The 24,685-nt window shown below is 39.3% G+C and overlaps 1 protein-coding gene across 1 annotated transcript in view; it reads left to right on the top strand.

Annotated features, from left to right (window-relative positions):
- The first annotated feature begins 1,762 nt into the window (after positions 1-1,762).
- The window catches only part of BEND2 (BEN domain containing 2), a 53,413-nt gene continuing 30,490 nt past the window's right edge, over positions 1,763-24,685 (top strand). Inside the window, 10 exon segments of the mRNA XM_064364572.1 lie at positions 1,763-1,775; positions 2,131-2,322; positions 5,461-5,549; positions 5,552-5,624; positions 6,691-6,822; positions 10,861-10,868; positions 15,853-16,240; positions 17,801-17,932; positions 21,815-21,898; positions 21,901-21,960. Of these exon segments, the coding sequence (XP_064220642.1) occupies positions 1,763-1,775; positions 2,131-2,322; positions 5,461-5,549; positions 5,552-5,624; positions 6,691-6,822; positions 10,861-10,868; positions 15,853-16,240; positions 17,801-17,932; positions 21,815-21,898; positions 21,901-21,960 (1,171 nt within the window).

Raw genomic sequence — 24,685 nt, 5'->3', positions numbered from 1 at the left:
CTTGGTTTCATTCTCCCCTTCACTTTCAGGTACATTGCTCAAATGTAGATTTGGTCTTTTCATGTAATCCCATGTTTCTTGGAGGCTTTGTTCATTTCTTTTCACTCTTTTTTCTCTAATCTTGTCTTCTCATTTTATTTCATTGAGTTGATCTTCAATCTCTGCTATCCTTTCTTCCAGTTGATCGATTTAGCTATTGAAACTTGTATATGCTTCAGGAAGTTCTTGTGCTATGTTTTTCAGCTCCATCAGGTTGTTTATGTTCTTCTCTAAACTGGTTATTCTAGTTAGCATTTTGTCTAACCCTTTTTCAAGGTTCTTAGCTTCTTTGCATTGGATTAGAACATGCTTCTTTAGCTTGGAGGAGTTTGTTATTACCCACCTTCGGAAGCCTATTTCTGTCAATTCATCAAACTGATTCTCCATCCAGTTTCGTTCCCTTGCTGGCAAGGAGCTGTGATCCCTTAAAGGAGAAGAGGCGTTCTGGTTTTTTGGAGTTTCCAGCCTTTTTGCACTGGTTTCTTCCCGTCTTTGTGGATTTATCTACCTTTGGTCTTTGAAGTTGGTGACCTTTAGATGGGGTCTCTGAGTGGACTTCCTTTTTGTTGATGTTGAAACTATTTCTTTCTGTTTGTTAGTTTTCCTTCTAACAGGTCCCTCTGCTGCAGGTCTGCTGGAGTTTGCTGGAGGTCCACTCCAGACCCTGCTTGTCTGGGAGTTACCAGTGGAGGCTGCAGAACAGCAAAGATTGCTGCCTGTTCCTTCCTCTGGTAGCTTTGTCCCAGAGGGGTACTTGCCAGATGCCAGCCAGAGCTCTCCTGTATGACATGTCTGTCAGCCCCTACTGGGAGGTGTCTCCCAGTCAGGATACATGGGGGTCAGGGAGCCACTTGAGGAGGCAGTCTGTCCCTTATTGGAGTTCAAATGCTGTGTTGGGAAATCCGCTGCTGTCTTCAGAGCTACCAGGCAGGGACATTTAGGTCTGCTGAAGCTGTACCCACTACCACCCCTTTTCCCAGGTGCTCTGTCTCAGGAAGGTGGGGGCTTTATTTATAAATCCCTGATGGGCTGCTGCCTTTTTTTTCAGAGATGCCCTTTCCAGTGAGGACATCAAGTGAGACAGACTGCCTGCAGCTGCTGAGCTGTGTTGGGCTTGTCCCAGTTCGAACTTTCTGACAGCTTTGCTTACACTGTAGGATTGAAACTGCCCACTTGAGCCTCAGCAATGGCGGACACCCCTTCGTTCACCAAGCTCTAACCTCCCAGGTCGAGCTCACACTGCTGTGTTGGCTGCGAGAATTTCAAGCCAGTGGATCTTAGCTTGCTGGTCTCTGTAGGGGTGGGAACTGCCGAGCCATACCACTTGGCTCCCTGGCTTCAGCCCTCTTTCCAGGGGAATGAACAGTTCTGCCCACTGGCGTTCCAGGGGCCACTCAGTTGGAAATGTGGCAATCACCCACCTTCTGCGTGGATCTTGCTGGGAGCTGTGCACCGGAGCTGTTCCTGTTCAGCCATCTTGCTTGGGGGAATCCAATAAAACTCATTTTGATCTTAGACATTTTGCATAATGTATTTTCATATTCATTAGAATGGTTTATCTAGTTGATATTTCACATCTGGTTTATTTGTGGTTACTTATTTCACATTTTGTGAGATTCAGTTTGAATTCATTTCATAATGACATTTACTTTTGCACTTTATTTCTGCATTATCAGTCATCATAAACATTAATATTAGTTTTTAGAGAACAGTTTAGAACTTCATGGTCACCACAAGTGTGTCTACTTAACACCAGTTGCATCATTTAAGTGAAAAGCATATCATTGAACGCTGTGGCATGGGCCAGCTGGCCACATTTCTCAAATGAGAAGAAATTTATTGCCTACAAAATTGGAAGTACTAGAGATAGTACTCTATGTGTGTGTATGTATACATACATATGTACATACTTCAAAAATTCCTACTATTGGTTCATTAGCTAACTTGTAATGATTACAGATATAAAAATATATAATACAAATTTTCAGCTAAAATATGTTTTTTAAACAATCTATAACTTTATAAGCTGGCTTCCTCAAGAAACTATTTAATGTGGTATTGAATCTAATCTTTCTCTTTGCTTATTCTTAGATTTTATTATTGTAACTGTTGACGACAGTGATGATGACAATGATGATCGCAGTACTGAGACAGTGGAAGATTTTGAAAGAGCAGTTAATTCCACCAATGACACAGCAGATTATTCCACTGATGTCGCAGCCATACAACCAAATTTTCCAGGCTCCAGTGGTGACCATCACCATCAACTCCAAATGTCACATGGTAATTTTGTTAAATTTCCTTTCTGGCAAAATTTTGCGCTCTGGTCCCCATTACCAGTAAATTGCTTAAATATTCCTGTAACCTTTACAGTAATTAGTTATTACCAGAGGGCTTACCTTCGTGCTAATACCACAAGGTTTACTTTTGCTTGCATTTTCCCTTCACTTAAGCTTTGCCATGTCTCCTTTGTTCTGTGGGAGACAGAATGTTAAGAAGTGTTCTTTTATCTAATTTGTTGGAAGAGTTTGAGAAGGATTGGTGTTAATTCTTATTTTTTGGAGGGGTGTCAGGGTGACAGGGTCTTGCTTTGTTGCCCAGGCTAGAGTGCAGTTGTGGCATCTCTGCTTATTGCAACCCCCACCTCCCAAGTTCAAGAGATTCTTTTGCCTCAGCCTCCCAAGTAGCTGGGACTACAGGCGCACACCACCATGCCCAGCTAATTTTTGTATTTTTAGTAGAGACAGGGTTTTGCCATGTTGCCCAGCCTGGCCTCGAACTCCTGACCTCAAGCAATCTGTCTACCTCAGCCTCCCACAGTGCTAGGATTACAGGCATGAGCCACCGCACCCAGCCAGTGTTGATTCTTTTAATGTTTGGTAGAAATCAGTGGGGAAGCCATCTGGTTCTGGGCTTTTCTTTACTGGGAAGTTTGTGATTACTGCTTCAACCTCTCATTATAGGTCCATTAAGATTTTCTATTTCTCCTTGAGTCAGTTTAGCTAATTAGTTTTATTAAATTATAAGAACGAATAGTTTTTTCATATAGTAGCGTTAAGTAGTTAGAAAACATATAGGAAAAAGACCCAATTGATAATGGCTATGAAATAAATTTAAACACTCTGAGGAATAAATAAATAAAAATAGCAGGACCTTTATGAAAGGACCGCAAATACTGAGGATCATAAAATAAGGCTTGAGGAAGTGGAGAGACACAAATTATTCTTGGATGTGAAAAAACACTCTAGTATAGGTGTGAAAAAAATCTTAGGAGAAAACTGTTTAAGGGACAGTTGGTGATTTACCATATCAAACACTAAAACATTTTAAAGATATAGTTATTAAAATATTATGTTATTAAAATACAGTTATAAAATAGGGAGCCAGACTTAATGTGATAGAAACTCACAAACAAAACAAAGGATTTAGAGTTAACATACTAGAGTACATTAATACAGGAATGATGGAAAGGAAATAACATGCTGGGAAAAATGCTTAACTGTTGGAGGGAAAACCCATTTCATTTCATCTCACATCATACACTTAAATAATTTTGAGATGGATTAAAGAGTTGAAGACCCAATAAGTGGAAGTATGGAAAAAACTAGAAGAAAATAGAGTTGATTGTTTTCTCTAATCCTAGTGAAAGACTAAGTGTAAAAGCAGCTGAAAAAGTCACAAAAATATTAATGAATTTGGGGTAATAAACAAATAAAGAAACCCCTCCCTAGCTTAAAAAACGTCACTCTTCTAAATCATACCTCCACCTGAGAAGGGTGTTTGTTGCAATTATACACTTTGAAGGGTACTATCCTTAAGAGAGCAAGACCTCATACAAATCAGACAGGAAACATTGAGACCCCAATTAGGCAGTGAGCAGAACAATTCACAGAACAAGAAATACTAGTGGATAGAAAATGCAAACTTAAATGAGATACAAGCTTTAAACTTTTGTCTATCAAATTAACAGTTGGTAAAAGATAATTTACTCTAGTGATAATGGAGAAAAACCATTGCATTGCAGTTATCTTGAAATGTAAATTAGTACAACCTTTTTGAACTTTTTGGCAGTACCTCACCTATCAAGAGTTCCCCAAATATTCATAGACTTTGATCTAGTGATTCTTCTAGATATCCATTATAAGGAACTGTTCAGAGGTGTACAGAAATGTTTACCTTTGAATGTATACACATCATTATACCAAAATAGTGAAAAATTAGAAGCCATATAAATGTCCCACAGTGGAAAACAGGTAGCAAAACCTCTGGACATCCATAAAATGGAGTATTATTCAGGCATTTAAAAATGTTTTTAAAATTATAAATTACACACAAAATTGCTCAGAATATATATACAATATAATTCAAAGTATATAAAATATATAAGAAAAATAAATATATTTAAAGGTTACAATATTTATTGCTGTGGATTGCTTTCTCTTTTTATTTAGATTCTAAATTATTTATAATAAGCTGAATTTTTTAGGTGAATTTTTTTTTTTTTTTGAGACAGGGTCTTGCTCTGTTACCCAGGCTGGGGTGTAGTGGTGTGATCTTGGCTCACTGCAACCTGTGCCTCCCAGGCTCAAGTGACTTTCCTGCCTCAGCCTCCCGAGTAGCTGGGATTACAGACGTACACCACCCTGCCCAGCTAATTTTTATATTTTTAGTAGAGAGAGGATTTCACTTTGTTGGCCAGGCTGGTCTCAAACTCCTGGCCTCAAGTGATCCACCCGCCTCAGTCTCCCAAAGTGCTGGGATTACAGGCATGAGCCACCACACCCGGCCATAGGTGAACTTTTTATGGAAATCTATGACATACAAAATATGCACACATCGTAAATATACAGCTTAAATAATTTTCAAACTAATTCATGCATATAACCAGCTCTCATAACCAAGAAATAGAAGGTTATGAGCTCCCTAGAATCCTATCCACCCCCTTTCAATCACTACTCTTCTTTGTACAGTAACCACTATCCTGACTTCTACCATAGATTACTTTTGCCTGTTTTTGAGTTTTATACCAGTTGAACCATATGCTATACTCTCTTTTATATCTGGCATTTTTTTTCAGAGACAGGGTCCTGCTGTGTTGCCCAGGCTGGACTTGAACTCCTGGGCTCAATTGATTCTCCTGCCTCAGCTTCTCTGTAGCTGGAACTATAGGCACGTGCCACCACATTTGGCTTGTGTCTGGCTTTTTTTTTTTTACTTCTTGCTGTGTGCTGCAATAGTTGGTTTATTCTCCTTGCTGTGTAGTTCCTTTGAATTCATCGGAATTTAATTACTTACAGCTTGTATTATAGTCAGAAAAAATTCAAACCAGTTTAAAAGGTAAATTTTGGTTGAAGTTATGGCTCAATTTGGAGGTATCTTATTGTATCTTTCATTTTATTATTATTATTATTTTTGACACAGGGTCTCACTTTGTCACCCAGGCTGGAGTGCAATGGCACAATCACAGCTCACTGTAACCTCAACTTCCCCGGCTCAAGCAATTCTCCCACCCCACATCAGTCTTCCCAGTAGCTGGGATGACAGGCGCATGCCACCATGCCCAGCTAATTTTTTTTTAATTTTTAGTAGAGGTGATATCTTGCTATGTTACCCAGGCTAGTGTCCAACTCCTGAGCTCAAGTAATCCTCCTGCCTCAGCCTCCTAAAATGTTGGGATTACAGGTGTGAGCCACTGGGTCCAGCCTGGAGGTATTTTATAACTTGATATTTCTATATAACATTTGTCTGCATTTATCTAACTCGAGAGTTAGTTCTCCCATTTTCTTTATCCCCTTTTGATTTCTCTCTTTTGGGCCCTTGGTCATTAGGATCTCCACTATAGAATGAAAGGAAACAGGAAAGAGATGAAACCTGCTGCCCTTAATTGTGCCTCTCATTACTGCCCTGGCTCAGGAAGGTTTAAGTGAAGTAGCTCTTTCATTAAAATGTCCCTTGCAGTAACTGCGAGGCAGGCTTTCAAAGTGAATCTCTAGTACAAGATATAATCCAATACTGTTGCAGCCAGTGTCTTCTTCCAGTTCCATAGTTAAGTGACTCAGAGTCATAACCGAACCTTCTTAATTCTAGATTTTTGGTTTACATTTCGCATCCATTTATTTAGACTTAATATCACATTTGATGAGGCAATCCTAACTTGAAAACTGAAATGGACCTTAGAGATCATCTCAACTGGTGTTAACCTGGCAGGTGAGGAGGTGATGTCTCTAGTGGTCTGCCCAGCCGACTTAGCGGTGGGGGCCCGATCCAGAATAGATTCCTGGCTTATATTTTGGACACAATGCTGTCTTCTTTCTCAGGGGCCATTTGGAGCTCCTTTACAAAAGCAGTTAGTCCTTGTGTTCTCTTTTTTATTTGTTTCCAGCATTTACTTTGTAGGCTTTAAGTTACTAAGCAGTCACTTCACAGTTTGTAATTGCATTTGATTTGATTCTTATTCCTAGTCATGAGTAATGTAGCCCTTGAATTTTAAAAGAGTTACTCTAAATTGGTCATGGAAGAATGCTTGTTTTGTCACTCTAAAATTCAACCCAAAGTCCAATTTAATTTGAGTTAGCATTCTGAGAGCTTATCTGTATTAAGGTTATTAAGATGGTAGTGTATGAAATAACATTTTTATGCATTGCTTCACAGTTGTCCATGGTGGCCAAACAGTTTCACAAATGCAACACCTAGTTGATTTAAGAAGACACAGCTACAACTTAGAGGAAGTGGATTTGCCCAAAAGAGGAAGATTATCTACTCCAGAGGTAGATATTATGGTTTGTTTATTAAAGTGAAAATCTTTCTTTGTTCTTTTCATTCTGCTGTATTTCTTTTTAAAAAATGGAGTTGAATTTCATGCAGTAAAATGCACAAATTAGTGAGTTTTGATAAGTATGTATACTTACACTCCATGAAGATAATGAACATTTTGGCCAGGTGTGATGGCTCATGCCTGTAATCCCAGCAATTTGGGAGGCCAAGGTGGGTGGATCACCTGAGGTCCGGAGTTTGAGACCAGCCTGGCCAACGTGGTGAAACCCCGTCTCTACTAAAAATACAAAAAAATGAGCTGGGCCTGGTGGTGCATGCCTATAATTCCAGCTACTCGGGAGGCTGAGGCAGGAGAATCACTTGAACCTAAGAGGTGGAGGTTGCAGTGAGCTGAGATCGAGCCCTGCACTCCAGCCTGGGTGACAGAGTGGGACTCTGTCTCAAAAAAAAAAAAAAAAAGGACAATAATGAACATTGTCATCACCCCAGAAAGTGACCTCCGACCTCTTCCCAGTAAGTCCCCATCTCCCTTAACTTTGGGGGAAATACCATTTTGATGTTTTTTTCCATCCTAGATGAGTTTTTCCCATTCTAGAACTTCACATAAATAGAATTGTACAGTATGCACTGTTTTGGGTCAGAGTCTTTTTTCCCTTAGAAGAATGTTTTGGGGATTTGTTTCATAATATTAATATTTTATTCCTCTTCATTGCTGAGTGGTATTCTGTCATTCTGTCATATGAATACTCATAATTTTCTTATCCATTTTTTTTTGAGATGTAGTCTTGCTCTCTGTTGCCCAGGCTGGAGTGCAGTGGCGCTATCTCAGCTCACTGCAACCTCCACCTCCTGGGTTCAAGTGATTCTCCTACCTTAGCCTCCTGAGCAGTTGAGATCACAGGTGCTCACCACCAGACCAGCTAATTTTTGTATTTTTGGTAAAGATGATGTTTCACTATGTTGGTCAGGCTGGTCTCACACTCCTGACCTCAGGTGATCCGCCTGCCTTGGCCTCCCAAAGTTCTGGGATTACAGGCATGAGCCACTGCACCCGGCCTACCCATTCTTTTGATAGACATTTGGGCTATTAGGAGTAAAGTGGCTATGAACATGCTCATGGCAGTCTCTTTATGAACCTATGTTTACATTTAATTTGGGTAAATATCTGGGAGTGGAAATATTAGGTAACGGGGTAGATGAAAGTTTGTGAGAAATTGCCAGTTTTTCTAAGCAGTCGTACTGTTTTACAGTACCACTATATTCTCCTGTGCTTTTTGATCTCTGAAGTTGAATAAAATAGATTATTAAATTATATATAATTTGGCTTAACAGAAAATGGGTTTATTTACTTACATAAGGATGTGGATATCAGTGCCACATAAGTAGTGTAGGCAATTCTTAACTTCTATCACCCTGAATATTTTAATTTTTTGGGATAATGCTAATTATCTGCCGAGTGTCATGGTTTTGTACATAATTATGTGAAAGCATTTTGGAAAGCATGAAGCACTATATAAGGGTAAGATGGTAATATTGTGTTTACAATTATTAATCTCTATTATAATTCCATACAGTTTTGGCTGTCTAATAAATTTGTAATGCTGGGCTAATTCGGTTAATTCTTTTTTAATTGTACTTTAGGTTCTGGGGTACATGTGCAGATCGTGCAGGATTGTTGCATAGGTACATACATGGCAAGGTGGTTTGCTGCCTCTATCCCCCGTCACCTATATCTGGCATTTCTCCCCATGTTATCCCTCCCCAACCTCCCCACCCCCTGCTGTCCCTCCCCTGGCCTCCTCCCAACAGACCCCAGTGTGTGATGCTCCCCTTCCTGTGCCCATGTGTTCTCATTGTTCAACACCCACCTATGAGTGAGAACATGCGGTGCTTGATTTTCTGTTCTTGTGTCAGTTTGCTGAGAATGATGGTTTCCAGGTTCATCCATGTCCCTACAAAGGACATGAACTCACTGTTTTTCATGGCTGCATAGTATTCCATGGTGTATTGTGCCACATTTTCCTTGTCCAGTCTATCATTGATGGGCATTTGGGTTGGTTCCAGGTCTTTGCTGTTGTAAACAGTGCTGCAATGAACATATATGTGCATGTGTCTTTATAATAGAACGATTTATAATCCTCTGGGTATATACCCAGTAATGGGATTGCTGGGTCAAATGGAATTTCTATTTCTAGGTCCTTGAGGAATCGCCATTATTATTCCATGATAATTTTTTATCATGTATTTTGAAATAAAGAAGTAGATACCTACTTGGTATGTTTCTATTAAAATTATTCTTATGGCCCACAATTCATCCTTAGAATAATTATACAGAAATATAATGGTTATTTACTGTCTGTTTACTTATTTATACCCTATCTTACTCCAAAAAGTATTTTAAGATGATTTACAGATTAATTTGTGAAGAAAAATAGGTGCTTAAATGTTTCCTGTCTTGTCCACAGAGTGTCACTGTTGGATTATTTGAAAATCAAAAACCATTTAACATTTGGTTCTTTGTTCATCGTTAGAAATATTTGCTTCTAAAGCAGTTCTGGTGCTAGAAGATTCATGTATCTGCCATGAAGTATATAAACGGTTAAGCCTGATGAAAATGGTGTCTTAAGTGTAGTTGGGTTAATGAGAACACAATTCAGCAAATATATCTTTTCCTGTAGTTGTACGATTTGCAATGGGCAAAGGTCCTTTGATATCACAAATAGGCCTTAGGTGCTTCTTGAAAATGAAATAGAAGTCCTGAACTTTTCTTTCTTTCATATTTTCTTTTCGTTCATTAATACATTTTCCTTAGACAATAACATGAATTCTTGATTGTGGAGAAGGTGGAAGTATCATTAATGAATGTATACCAGACTTTGAATCTTCATATAATATTAAACGCTAATTGCCAAATATATTCCAAGAAAGAAATTTGGATTCTTTTTCAGTCTTCATATATACTGTAGAATTACTCTGAACTCAGGCTTAAGGAAATATTTCTCTCTCCTGAATCTGTATGCTTCTTTTCATTAGACAATGAACTCTGAAGCGTTTTGTTTCCTTCTTTTCTTTAGTAGGAATTTCACAGCAGTTCTGTACCCAGTTTCATTAGCTTTTCTAATTTTTAAAATAATTAATAGATTTATAGAAGAGTTGCAAAAATATTACAGAGAATTCTCATATATATGCTTCACAAAGCTTCCCTTAATGTTAACTTGCCTGTATAACTTAAAATTATGGTAATTGTAATAATCACAGCACAGTTATCAGAACCCGAAATGAACGTTAGTGTAGTATTATTAGCTAAACTATGGTCCTTGTTTGAATTTTGCCATTTCTCCCAATTCCATGTCCTTTTTCTGTTCCAGGATAAAATTCAGTATCCCACACTGAATTTAGTTGTGTCTCCTTAGCCTCTTCTAGTCTGTGACAGCTCCTCATTCTTTCCTTGTCTTTCATGACTTTGACACTCTTGATGACTACTGGTCAATTATTTCACGAAATGTCTTGATCTTGGTGTGTCTGATTCTTTCTCTTGAATAGATAGAGATTATGCATTTTTGGCAAGAGTCCCACACGAGTGATGTTATTTCCTCATTGAATCATATTGGGGGGTACATGGTGTTGACATATTTTTTTATTGGTGATGTTAACATTGATCACTTGGTTAACGTGATGTTTTCCATATTTTTTCCAAAGTAAAGTTATTACTTTTCCCCATTGTCCATGATAAAGATTTTGGGTGGCAGGGAATTTTGAGACTGTGCTAATATCCTGTTTCTCTTCAATTCACCGAGATTTAGTTATCATCCATCCATGGATTTTACCTGCAGCAGCCATTATTGTGGCATGTGCCTTATTCTGGATTTATTAATTGGAATGCATTTGCAAGGATGAGCTGTCCTTTATCTTCCACTTATTTATTTATTCAATTATGTATATTCATATAAATATGGACTCATGGATATTTATTGTATTATGTGAGTATAATCCAGTATTATCATTATTTATTCATTGATCAAATTTTCCAGCTTTGGTTCTTGGGAGCTCCTTCAGTTGACTCCTATGGCCTCTTGACCTGCCCCTACCTTTTTTTCTGCCACCACAAGATATTCTAGGCTCATTTGTACTTTCCCTCTTAGCCCTGGAATTCAACTTTTCTCTAAGGAGCCCTGGTTCCTTTAGTTGGAGACTGGTGTTTAGAAACCAAGATCTGGACACTAGGTGTGTTCATTGTTCCTCTTGTGTCATTGATTCTAGGCCTTCTCAGTGGACAGAGCTAGGAAATAAATGTAGGTATCCTAATCCATGCATACACATAAACCTATATTTCTATCTCTGTCTTTATATATATTAGAACTACATGTTCATACTGATATTCAGTAGCTTTTTTTAAACCTAGGTTCTTATATAATAACTTCTTTGCCTACCTCCTTTATTAATCAACTCTTTTATTCTCATATGAATGTGGGTTTTGTTTTTACTTTTTCTTGGCTTTATAAGACTCTGAAATCCTCTGGTACATAGGGGAGAAACAAAAAGAATTAAAAACATAAATATTTAAGGTGTTATTTTTTATAGTGCTTACTTTGGCTTCTAGTGATATTAAACATTGACTACTTATTTTTATAATATTAGTAGAACAATGAAGTTTCCTGTGATGAAAATGATCGAAACCATCTTTCCGGATTCCAACACTGTTATAAGGCATGAAATTTTGTCTCTCAAATGTATTTTTCTGTAATACTGAGCTGAAATTTTCTTTATTGCATTTAATGCCATTGTAATATATATATATATCACGCCACCATGCCCGGCTAATTTTTGTATTTTTAGTAGAGACAGAGTTTCACCATGTTGGCCAGGCTGGCCTCAAACTCCTGACTTCAGATGACTGCCCGCCCCCGCCCGGCCTCCCAAAATGCTGGGATTACAGGCGTGAGCCACTGCATCCTGCCGCCATTGTACTATTAATAGAAATTTTTCTGTGTCAAGTTCTTTATGATTATCATCTCATTGTGATACATTTTTACAAAAGATTTCTAGTTAGAACAGTATCCCAAGGTGAAAAAATTGAAGTAAAAATAATTTCTATAGCCCCTCCTTTTTTTTAAACAAAAAAAGCCCATAACTGATCAAATGTAGTTAGCCTCTTTCATCTAGATTGTTTCACATTTCATTTCTCCAAAGTAAACCTTAAAGGAAATTGGCTGATTTGGATGAAATTTAGTATGTGCCTGAATGTGTATCAAGATATCTCAATGGAAATAAAATGGCAGCCTATCAAGGTTTTTTTTTTTTTTTTTTTTGAGACAGAGTCTCGCTCTGTCTCTAGGCTGGCGTGCAGTGTCCCAATCTCAGCTCACTGCAACCTCCACCTTCTGGGTTCAAGGGATTCCCCTGCCTCAGCCTCTTGAGTAGCTGGGACTACAGGTGCACACCACCATGCCTGGCTAATTTTTTATATTTTTTAGTAGAGACGGGGCTTTGTATTTTTTAGTAGAGACCATGTTGACTAGGATGGTCTCGATCTCCCGACCTCGTGATCCGCCCACCTCAGCCTCCTAAAGTGCTGGGATTACAGGTGTGAGCCACCGCACCCGGCCCCCATCAAGGTTTTGTAAAGAAATATACCTTAGGTAGTTTTGAGGGGGTGTTGTAAGAATCACCATGTTTGTAGAGATGTGATTACCAGGAATTTTGTGAGTTATAAGCCAGAGGTAATGAAGGTTATAAAAAGGTAATGTTTCTTGCCATATATAAGGTTTCCTGAATGGAATGAGCTGAAATACTTTGGAAAGTAAAATTGTTTGGGTGTTTATCATGATCATGGGTGAGAACAGAAGTGGAGTGCTTCCAAGAGACACATGCATGCGGTCTTGTGGGGAAGTGGGTGCAGAGGTGAGTTGGGGAGGGAGGGAGCGGGTTCTCCCCAGCCTGCCTCCCCATGCACTGCTAGGCCAGGGTACCCCTCAGCAAGCCTGCACGCTGGGGTGGGAGGCAGCATCTGTGGGGGTAGGTGCCCAGGGCCACGGTCAGTCTGAAATGGCCCCAATGGTTCTTCTCCCAAGGAGCCATCTTTCCTCCCCTGCCCATTCTAGATCACAGGGGTGGCGCTGCAGCCTGCCTTGTTCTTTCATCCCAGTTCCCTCTTGAGTCCACCTCCGTCCTGCTTAGGCTGGGAGCAGAGGAGGATGCCCTCTGCTGTCCGTCCCCTGCCTACCTCAGGCCCCTAGTCCTGCCTCTTCATTCCTGGAGACAGTGGAGCACCTGGGGCAGTCCTCCCTTCCAAGTCCTCATATCTATCCCCACAGCCAACCAACTGCCCCATCCCTGCTCTTTTTCTAACCCCTTCCTGACTATTCTAGTGGCCAGGGCTGACACCCTTGCTCTTTTCTGTGTCTGGTTCCCTTCCTGGAACTCAGAGCTGCCCCTGTTCCTGTCCCCCTTTCCCCTCTATGAGTTCTCCCATAGCTTGGAGAAGCCACTTCTCTTGCCTCCCATCCCTGCTTTCCTGTCATGCTCACTCTCTGCTTCCCATGACAGCCCCGTTCCTGGAATGTCATTGATACTTGCTGTCTCCACACCTGGCTTCCTGTTTTTCTCTGTGGGTATTTTTGAACCTGCTGTTCCTTCTGCCCTGTGTAAGCCCTTACATGCATCCTCACCTGGCGAGCACCTTCTCATGTTTTAATTCTCACCTCAGACCTCACCTCCTCTGAAAAGCTCTCCGTGACTGCCAGCCTGGGTTAGGCCTGCTCTTCTGTGCACACTTAGCCTCCTGTTCCTGCCTGTGCCATGATGCTGGTAATAACACTAGTAACATGAAGAGACCACTGAGCACTGTTGAACTGGGCATAGTGTAGTGTTGTTGCTGTTAGCATTAACCTAATACTATAGCAATGTTCTCATCCTCAAGAGAGCCCTGAGAGATTTTCATCCCGATTCCCTACACGAGGACACTGAAGCACAGAGAAGTTAAGTAACTGGCCCCGGGTCACACAGCTGATAAGTGGCGGTAGATCCTGCACTGTTTACCTCAGTGCCGCAGCCCAGTGGTTCTCACTGGGGGCATCAGAATCACCTGGGGGTCTTGTGAAAACAAAGACCACTGCCCCCACTCTCAGAGTTTCTGGCTTCACAGGTCTGGGGTACAGCCTGGAGTTTGGCATTTCTAATAAGCTTACAGGTGATGTTGATGCTGCTGGTCCGTGGACCACTTTGCAAAACACTGTTCCAGCCTGATAATAACGTTGTTTATTGGAATCCTCTCTTTACTTGTCTCTCTCCCAGCTGAGATGAAAGTTCCTCTGGGACAGGAGCTTTTTTTTTTTTTTAATTTTTTAATTTTTTGTTTTTTTTTGCAGGGCCTCACTCCGTTGTGCAGGCTGGAGTGTAGTGGTGGTGCAATCATGGCTCACTGCAGCCTCAACTTCCCGGGCTCAGGTGATTCTCCCACCTCAGGCTCCCAAGTAACTGGGACTACAGGTGCACGCCACCAGGCCTGGCTACTTTTTTGTATTTTTTTTCTAGAGATGGAGTTTTTTTATTTTTATTTTTATTTTTTGTTGTTAGAGATGGAGTTCTGCCATGTTGGCCAGGCTGGTCTCGAACCTCTAAGCTCAAGTGATCCATCTGCCTTGGTCTCCCAAAATGCTGGGATTGCAGGCTTGAGCCTCTGCACCTGGCCAGGAGCTTATTTTCAGTCCATGTTCCCAACACCTAGAAAAATAGTTCTGCCAGGTGGTGGGCCCTCAATAAACGTTTAGTTGATTGAATGAGAAAATGTTTCTGGTCCTTTGTTTAAGTGTATTTTTTTCCCCAAAATTTCTGTGAATTTCAAGAAGAATTCTCAGATTTTTATCAGTCATATGCTTGATTGGCACATAGGGGATGTGTACTCAATGGTTTTGTAAGGTTAGTTGTTGACTGCATGATTTTAAAATATTTGAAGCCAAAAGTCACATCTGTTATATTTGGCTCAATGTTCTTTCTAGAATGGCACACTCAGTGTCTATATATAATACAGACTTCATATTTGTACATATATGAACTTATATGATACTTATGAACATTATAAAGTGAGCCTTTGGTCTTTTAGAAGATTTGAGTGTTTCTTTCCTAAAATAGCACCTCCCTTGATGTGCAGTGTCTTCATCGTCAATGTGCTGGTGTAGAGGCATTGTGGCACATTCATTTGTCAGCGTTAGAGCTTCCTCAGTGCCTACATGGGGTAGAGCAGCAGAGGCGATGTTGGAGCTTCTGATCTCAACCTGTTGGCTCTGTGTCACCTACAGCCAGGACTCTAATAGGAGCAAGACATTTCTGATGGCTTGAGAACTTTTGTTGTGTCTAGCAGTTAACATTTGACTTAATGGCATTTTCACATATGTTATTTTTCTTTTGAAATATGAACTATTTTTAAAATATAATAGAATTTAGAAGATCTTATTGAAAATACAACTATGCAGGTTGACCCTCTTTGTGGAGCTATTTCAGAAATGCAATGTTCTTGGGAGAAACCACCTTTGATAAAATGTATGTTACAAAAACATTTTTACAACTTTGATAAACCTCTAGCTCCTAAAGATACCAATCAGTTAGAACTGATAGAGAACTAGTAACACTGCCATTATCAAGGCTTTTCTCTACTTACTTTAATAGCAGACAGGGGACTAAAATTCTCTTGGAAGAATGCTGAAGTTTAGATCTGACAGATTACAACACTGATTATTTTTATGTTAGTAATTATCATGTATAAAATGTGGAGTTGAAGAGCAAAAATCATATAATCAAAGTACAGCATTTATCCTTAACAATGGAAAATGATGTTGCAAGGGAAATACATAGGAATGTTTTGTTTTTAATCAGCTTTTTAAGCCTCATTTTTAGTTACAGTTGATTTATACCAGGTTGGTGTCATTTTTGAGGTTGTCTAGATTTACACAAAAAAGTTTTGATTGTATGTCTCATGGAGAAATTGAAGTCTAGGAACCGAAGAAAAGAGCTTTACTCATTCTGTTCTCTTACGCTGGATAGGTACATTCTCAGAAAACCTATGCCTGGACCAGCCCTGCAGGAACATCTTTTGAGTCAGCAGCATGTTCTGGACTGCGGGAGGAAGACTGCAGGGAGAGTTCATCATATCCAAGAATTGTCTACACACATTTATTACAGCAGTATGTTGCACAAGGTGGCTCATTTCCTTGTTTCTGTATGCCACATAACTTTATCAGTGGAGGTGCTGAAAGTACCCATGTTGCCATCTCATCTACCCACATTACTACAGTAGTACCTGTGGCAGGTCTGCCACCAGGACAACCCAGTCTGGCAAATAACCCTGATGTGAATTATTCTGCTCCACTGGTAAATGGAAATGTGGGCCTAGGTACAGCCCCACCATCTTTCTGCATCAGTTCTAATTTGGGTGAGTTTGAAATGACACATATTACCGATAGCATTGTTTAATCTAGATTTTAAAACATCCTTCATGCAAACTAGTGTTAGTTATTTTTTAAATTAAACGTTTTATCTTGAAACCATTATAGATGCACATGTAGTTGTAAGAAATAATCCGGAGACATACCCTTTCCCCAATTTTCCCCAGTAGTAACATCTCATAAGACTGTAATTGTATTTATTTGTGTGTCTGTGACTTTAGGCATTTTTTAAAAACAATTTTATCACATGAAAAGGTTTGTATGTTCCTGTCATAGTCAAGATACAGAACGATTCCATCACCAGAAGGTTTGCTTGTATTGCCCTTCTATAACCAAACCCATCTTCCTTTTCCTTCCCCTACTTACCTATTTCTAACCCTTGGCAAGTGTGATCTCTCCTCCATCTCTATAATTTTGTCACTTCAATATTTTTGTATAATTGGATGCATATAGTATGTAAACATTCGGTACTCGCTTTTTTTTATTCGACATAATCGCCTGGAGATTCAACCAAGTTGTGTGTTTCGGTAGTTCCTTTATTGCCGAGTACTATTCCATGGTATAGGGGTACCATGGTTTAACGATTCATCTACTGAAGGAAATTATTTTCCCAGTTTTCGACTATTAGGAGTAAGCTGCTATGAAAATTCATATACAAGTTTTTGTGTAAATGGAAGTTTTCATTTCTCTGACATGATTACCCAAGAGTACAACTGCTGGTTATATATTAAATGCATGTTTAGGTTTTTTTTTTTAAACAAATCTTTATTGAGATATTAATGTCTTGGTCTGTTTGTGTTGCTATAACAAAATACCATAGATTGGGTGATTGAAAAAGAACAGAAATTTATTTTCTCACAGTTCTGGAGGCTGGGAAGTTCAAGGGCAAGGTGCCAGCAGGTTTGTCTGTCTGGTGAGGGCTGCATCCTCTACGAGAGAGGAACACTGTGTCCTCACATGGCAGAAGGTAGAAGGGCAAGATTTCAAAATGCTGTGTGAAGCCTCTTTTATAAGGGCCCTCATCCCATTCATGGGAGAGGAGACCTCATAGTTTAATCATCTCTTAAAGGCCCCATTTGTTAATACGATCACATTGGCAACACCTGAATTTTGGAGAGGATACATTCAAACCTAGCAATTGATAAGTTAAAAACTGCACATATTTAATATACCCAGTGTGATGAGTTTGGATATATGCATGTTTAGTTTTATGAGAAACTGCCTGTTTTCCAGGGAGAGCTGTACCATCTGACATTCCTGCCAGCTAAATGTGGGTGATCTAGTTTATCTGAATGCATATTTCTGCTCTTTCTTTTGTTCTTTCTTCCTGATGCTCCAAGATTCCTTCTTTCATCATTTTCTTTTTTTGATTGAAGATTGTTCTTCAACCTTTCTTTAAGGGTAAGTCTACTGGGGACAAATTCTTTTTGTTTTCCTTTGTGTGTGAATGTCTGTTTCTCTTTCTTTCTTGAAGGATGATTTTGCTTGGTATAGAATTTGTGGGTAAAGTTCTTGTGTTACAGCTCTTGAAAACTTTTTTATTATAGAAATGCCAGGAAGACCAGCAACCAGCAATAAAAACAGTACTGAGACAGTGAATTACCCAACTTTAATGGGAAATTATAGTGGCCAAAATACTGTATCTTCGTCTGTCTTCATTCCTCCCTATACTGCTGAGTGTGGTGGCTCACGCCTGTAATCCCAGCACTTTGGGAGGCTGAGCCGGGTGGATCACCTGACGTCAGGAGTTTGAGACCAGCCTGACCAACATGGTGAAACCTCATCTCTACCAAAAATACAAAAAATTAGCCAGGCATGGTGGCAGGCATCTATAATCCGAGCTACTTGGGAGGCTGAGGCAGGAGAATCACTTGAGCCTGGGAGGATGCAGTGAGCTGAGATTGCACCACTTAACTCCAGCCTGGGCAACAAGAGCGAAACTCTGTCTTAAAAAAAAAAAGGAAAGAAATGATAAATATTACAAATAGTGCTGTTTAATCTTACTGATTCACCAGTATTTTTAATGTTAGCTAGTGTGACTCTTTCCAAATTAAACTTTTTAGTTTTTAGATAATTTTAGATTCACACACAGTGGTAAGAAATAATGCAGAGAGATCCTGTTTATGCTTTAGGCATTTTCCCCAAATGATAACATCTTTAAAACTATAGTAAATGATCACATCCAAGTTATTGACATTGATATACTCCACAAACCTTACTGAGATGTCCCCAGGTTTACCTGTAATTAATTTGTGTATGTGTATTTAGTTCTTTGCAGTTTTATCACAGGTAGTTTTAATGTCTACCACCAGTGAAGACACAGAATGTTTCTATCACTGCAAGGATGCCTCATCTTTCCCTCTGATAATCACATTCACTTCCTCATGTCACCCTTTCTTTCCAACCTGCCCCCTGCCTAACACCTGGTAACTACTGATCTGTTCTCTGTTTATAATTTTGTCACTTCAAGAATGTTATATTAAGAGAGTGTTACAGTATGTAATTGGATGACAACTGGAGTATTTTCTGGTTTTGGCCAATACAGGTAAAGCTCTATGAACATTTATGTACTGGTTTTTGTGTAAACATAAGTTTTCATGCAATTTTGGGTCATATGGTACTCCATGTTTAGTTTTATAAGAAAATGCTAAAAATTTTTTTCAGAGGGGCTGTATCATTTTATCTCCTCACCAGTAACATCTGAGTGGTCCAGTTTCTCTGCATGCATTGTGCTTTTTCTGTTCTTTCTTTCTTCCTGATGCCCAAAGATCCATTTTTTTAAATCACATCCTTTCTGCCTAAATATTTTCCTTTATCCTTTCTTTAAGGGCAAGTCTATGAGGGATAAGTAATCCTAATTTTCCTTCATATGAGAATGTCCTTATTGCCTGTTCATTACTTGTATTAGTTCATTTTCATGCTGCTGATAAAGACATACCCAAAACTGAGAATAAAAAAGTGTTTGATTGGACTTACAGTTCCACATGGCTGGGGAGGCCTCAGAATCATGGCAGGAGGTGAAAGGCCCTTCTTACATGATGGCAGCAAGAGAAAATGAGGAAGAAGCAAAAGTGGAAACCCCTAATAAACTCATCAGATCTCATGAGACTTACTCACTATCATGAGAATAGCATGGGAAAAACTGGCCCCCATGATTCAATTACCTCTCCCTGGGTCCCTTCCACAACGTGTGGGAATTCTGGGAGATACAATTCAAGCTGAGATTTGGGTGGGGACACAGCCAAACCATATCATTACTCAAAGAGAATTTCACTATGTGTAAATTCATGGTTGAGAGTTCTTAGCACTTGAAAAATGTTTTTTCTGTAGGTATGCCAAGAATTGCAGAAACCAGGCTGGAAAACAACCCTGAGACAACGAATTGCCCAACTTCTTTGGGAAATGGTAGTGGCTCATGTTCTTCCTCTTCATTTGACTGCCTCCCACCTAGTTTTGGTGAGTTTCAGATGCTGCATTACAGGTGAAACCATTGAATCTGGATAGATCAACATCCTTAATGCAAGCTAGTTGTAGCTCATTTTTAAAATTAAACTTTTTTAAAAAAAATTTATTTTTTTTGAGATTGAGTCTCACTGTGTCACCCAGGCTGGAGTGGACTTGGCTCATTGCAATCTCTGCCTCCTGGTTCAAGAGATTCTCCTGCCTCAGGCTCCTGAGTAGCTGGGACTATAGGGCATGCCACCATGCCCAGCTAATTTTTGAATTTTTAGTAGAGACAAGGTTTCACCATGTTGGCCAGGCTGGTCTCAAACTCCTGACCTTAGGTGGTCCTCCTGCCTGGCCTCCCAAATTGCTGGGATCACAGGCATGAGCCACTGTGCCTAGCCATTTTTATTTTGAAATAATTTTAGATTCATATGTATTTGTAAGAAATAATAGAAATGATCCTCTTTATGCTTTATCCTTTTCTCCCAACAATACCATCTTATAAAACTATAGTAAATTAACACAACCAGGATATTGACATTGATACACAGATGCAATTGAGATATCTCCAGTTTTATTTATCTGTATATGTATCTCTATTTCTTTCTGTGCAAATTTGTTTCATGAATAGGTTTGATTCTTACCACCACAGTCAAGACATAGAACATTTCCATACCACCAGTCTGCCTCATCTTTGATAATCACCCCCACCTCTCTCAGGTCACCCTTTCCTTCCCCACTGAGTGTTCCTTAACCCCTGGCAAACCCTAGCCTCTATAATTTTGTCACTTTAAGAGTGTTATATAAAGGGAATCTTACGACATGTAATTTTTTTTTCAGTCAGTATGATTCCCTAAAGACTTATACAGGGTGTTGTGTGTATCAGTTGTTCCTCTTTTTTTTCTGATAATCTTCCATGGTTTGAACATACAATAGTTGTTTTTAACCATTTACCAATGGAAGGACATTATTTCCTCCTACTTCACTCTTTGGTATTAGGAGTAAACTGCTCTGAACATTCCTGTATGGTTTTTGGATAAATATAAGTTTTCATTTCTCTGTCAAGCATGTCAAGAGCACAGTTGCTGGGTCTTATGGTACTAGCATGTTTAATTTTACAAGAAACTGCCAAACATTTTTCCAGAAAGGCTTTACATGTATGGGTGATCAAGTTTTTCCATATTTATATTTTTGATCTTTCTTTTCTTTTCTTTTCTTTTCTTTTTTTTTAATTGAGATGGAGTCTCACTCTGTCATCCGGGCTGGAACGCAGTGGTGTGATCTTGGGTCACTGCAACCTCCACCTCCCAGGTTCAAGCAATTCTTCTGCCTCAGCCTCCCAAGTAGCTGGGATTACAGGCGCCCACCACCACACCTGGTGAATTTTTGTATTTTTAGTAGGAACAGGGTTTTGCCACGTTGGCTAGGCTGGTCTTGAAATCCTGACCTCAGGTGATCCACCCACCTTGGCCTCCCAAAGTGCTGGGATTACAGGCCCGAGCCACTGTTCCTGGCCTATATTTCTGATCTTTCTATCAAGTCTTTCTTCCTTCCTGATCTTCCTGATGCTCCAGGATTCCTTCTTTTATCATATTGTTTCTGTTTAAAGACTTCCTTCCTTCCTTTCCTTCCTTCCTTTCCTTCCCTTCTTTCCCTTCCTTCCCTTCCTTCCCTTCCTTTCCTTCTTCTCACTCTGTCATCCAGGCTAGAGTGCAGTTGTGTGATCATGGCTCACTGCAGCCTCTACCTCGTGGGCTCAGGTGACCCTCCCTCAGCCTCCCAACTCAGCTGGGACTACAGGTAGTTGCTACCACTCATGGCTAATTTTTAAATTTTTTTTGTAGAGGTGGGGTCTCATGTTGTCCATGCTAGTCTTAAACTTCTGGGCTCAGGGAATCCACCTGCCTCTGCCTCCCTAAGTATTGGGATTGTAGGCATGAGCCACTGCACCAGGCCTGAAGATTTTCCTTTAATCTTTTATATGGGTAAGTCGGCTAGGGACAGATTCTTTTAGTTTTCTTTTTTTTGAGAAATGTCTTGTCTTTACCTTTTTTTCAGAAGAACAGTTTTGCCTCATGTAGTATTTATGACTGAGCATTCTTTTCTTTCAATAGTTGAGAAAATTATACTTATTGACACGCTGGGAACAATAGGAACCAATGTGGAAAATAACTCTCAGACAGTGTATTATCCAGCTTTATTGGGAATATGAGTGCCCCAAATCTGGCCTCTTCAAATCTTCCTGTCACTCCTAATTTTGGTGATTTTGAAATGATACATGTCACAAGCAGCCCTCTCATCTAGATTCATCAACATTCTTAATATTAATTCTTAGTGATAGGTTTTTACAAATTAAACTTTTCATATTGAGATAGTGCAGAATCACACACAGGTATAAGAAATCCTAACTACCCTTCCCCTAACTTCCCCCAATAGTTATTTTTAACAAAAATACAACAAAAATATTACAGCCAGGATATTCACATTAATACAAGCCACAGATCTTATAGAGATGTCCTATTTTACTTGTGTTTATTTGTGTGTGTATGTATATTTAGTACTATGCAGCTTTATTCCACAAGTAGGTTTGTGTGCCCACCACCACAGTCAAGGTAGAGATCATTTCCATCAGCACGAGGCACTGTTGTGCTACCTTTGATAACCATACCAACTCTCTCAGGTCACCATTCCCTAGCACCCCATGACCCATCCCTAACTCCTGGCTTCCATTGATCTTTTCTCTATCTCTATAATTTTGTCTCTTTAAATTGTTATATAAGTGGAATCATATTTGGAATTGGCTTTTTTTCACTCAGCTTAATTTCCTAGAAACTCATCCAGGATTATTTTCTATTAATAGTTTATTCCTATTGCTGAATAGTATTGCATGGGGTAGATATACTGTGTTTCATTCAACCATTCACCTGCTGAGGGATGTCTGGTGGGTCTTTTGTGTTTTTATTTTATTTTTATTTTTTGTCTATTGGGTGTAAAACTGCTATGAATCTTCATGTATGCATTTTTGTATATATGTAAGTTTTCATTTCTCAGTAGTTTTTTCTTTTCTATTGATGAATAGTTCCTTCCTTTCCATGGTACAGATAGGAACAGTTTTTTTTTTTTCTTAAAACCATTCACCTTATTGAAGGACATCTGGTTTTTTCTTTCAATTTTTGGATATTACAAGTAAAGCCACTTTGAACATTCATGTACTGTGTACTGGTTTTTGGGTAAATATAAATTTTCATTTCTCTGTCATGAATGCCAAGAGAACAATTGCTGAGTCTTATGGTAATAGCATGTTTAGTTTTATAAGAAACTGCCAAACAGTTTCCCAGAGAGGCTGTGCTATTGTATATTTCCAACAGCAATGTATAAGTGATTTAGTTTCTCCACATCTGTATTTCTGATCTTTCCATTATTCTTTCTTCCTTCCTGAGGCTCCAAGATTTTCTTCTCTTGTAGTATCTTTTCTGTTTGAAGATTTTCCTATAGCCATTTTTTAAGGGTAACTCTGTGAGGGACAAATTCCTTTAATTTTCCATTTTGTGAGGATGTCTTTATTTTTCCTTCTTTCCTGAAGGACAATTTCACTCAGTATAAAATTTATAGTTGAGAGTTCTTATCTTTCAGTATTTGAAAAAGTTATACTTACAGAAACACCAGAAACAGCAGGAACCAATGTGAAAAACAATACTCAGACAGTGAATTACCCAACTTCATCAGGAAGGAGCTGTAGCCAAGGTAATGCCTCTTTATCGCTTTCCATTCCTTCCAAGTTTGGTGAGTTTGAAATGATACATGTTACTAGTAGCACTGTTTAATCTGCATCCATCAACATTCTTAATGTAAAACTAGTGGTAGCTTTTTTTCAAACTAAACTTTTAATTTTGTGGTAATTTAAGATATACATGTAGTTGTAAGAAATAATGCAGAGAAATACCCCTTCCACTTTACCTATTCCTCCCAACAATAACATCTTGCAAAACTGTAATAGAACATCACAACCAGAATATTGACATTGATATTATCCACACATCTTATTGAGATCTCCCACTTAATTGTATTGATTTATTTGTGTGTATTTAGTTCTACCCAGTTTTGTCACGAGTCAGTTTGATTGTCACTGTCATGATCAAGATGCACATTTCCATGATTACCAAGATGCTTCATTTTACTCTTTTTCTTTTCTTTTTTCTTTTTTTTTTTTTTGAGACAGTCTCCGTCTGTTGCCCAGGCTGAAGTACAGTGGTGTGATCCTGGCTTACTGCAACCTCCGCCTCCTGGGTTCAAGCGATTCTTGTGCCTTAGCCTCCTGAGTAGCTGGGATTACAGGCACGTGCCACCATGCCAAGCTAATTTTCGTATTTTTTGGTAGAGACAGGGTTTCACTGTGTTAGCCAGGCTGGTCTTGAATTCCTGGCCTCCAGTGATCTGCCTGCTTCGGCCTCCCAAATTGCTAAGATTACAGGCATGAGCCACTGTGCCCGGATCTGGCTGATTTTTTTTTTTTTTTTGTAGTTTTTGTAGAGATGGGGTTTCACCATGTTGGCCAGGCTGGTCTCCAACTCCTGGCCTCAAGTGATCCACCTGCGTTGGCTTCCTAAAGTGCTGGGATTACAGGCGTGAGCCACCATGCCCGACGACGCATCTTGCTCTTTTATAACCACACCTGCCTCAGCACATAATTCCCTGGACATTCATCTGACTGGCTGGATGTATGAGTGGTCCTTATTTTATATTGTGGGCACTATTCCATGGTATGGATGTTTCACAGTTGGCTTATTCATTCACTCATTGGAAGATAGCTTGGCTGTTTCTAGTTTTTGACTATGAAAAGTAAAGTTGTGATGACCATTGATGTACAGGTTTTTGTATAAATATAAGTTTTGATTTCTCTTGGATAAATGTCCAAGAGGGCAAAGGCTTGGTTGTATAGTAATTGCACTTTTAGTTTTATAAGAGACTGCCAAATGGTGTTCCAG

The sequence above is a fragment of the Aotus nancymaae genome, unplaced genomic scaffold (assembly GCF_030222135.1).
Source record: "Aotus nancymaae isolate 86718 unplaced genomic scaffold, 86718_ANA_hifiasm-v0.15.2.pri h1tg000058l, whole genome shotgun sequence".
NCBI classification, from domain to species: domain Eukaryota; kingdom Metazoa; phylum Chordata; class Mammalia; order Primates; family Aotidae; genus Aotus; species Aotus nancymaae.
This window is presented reverse-complemented; position numbering and strand designations above follow the sequence as displayed.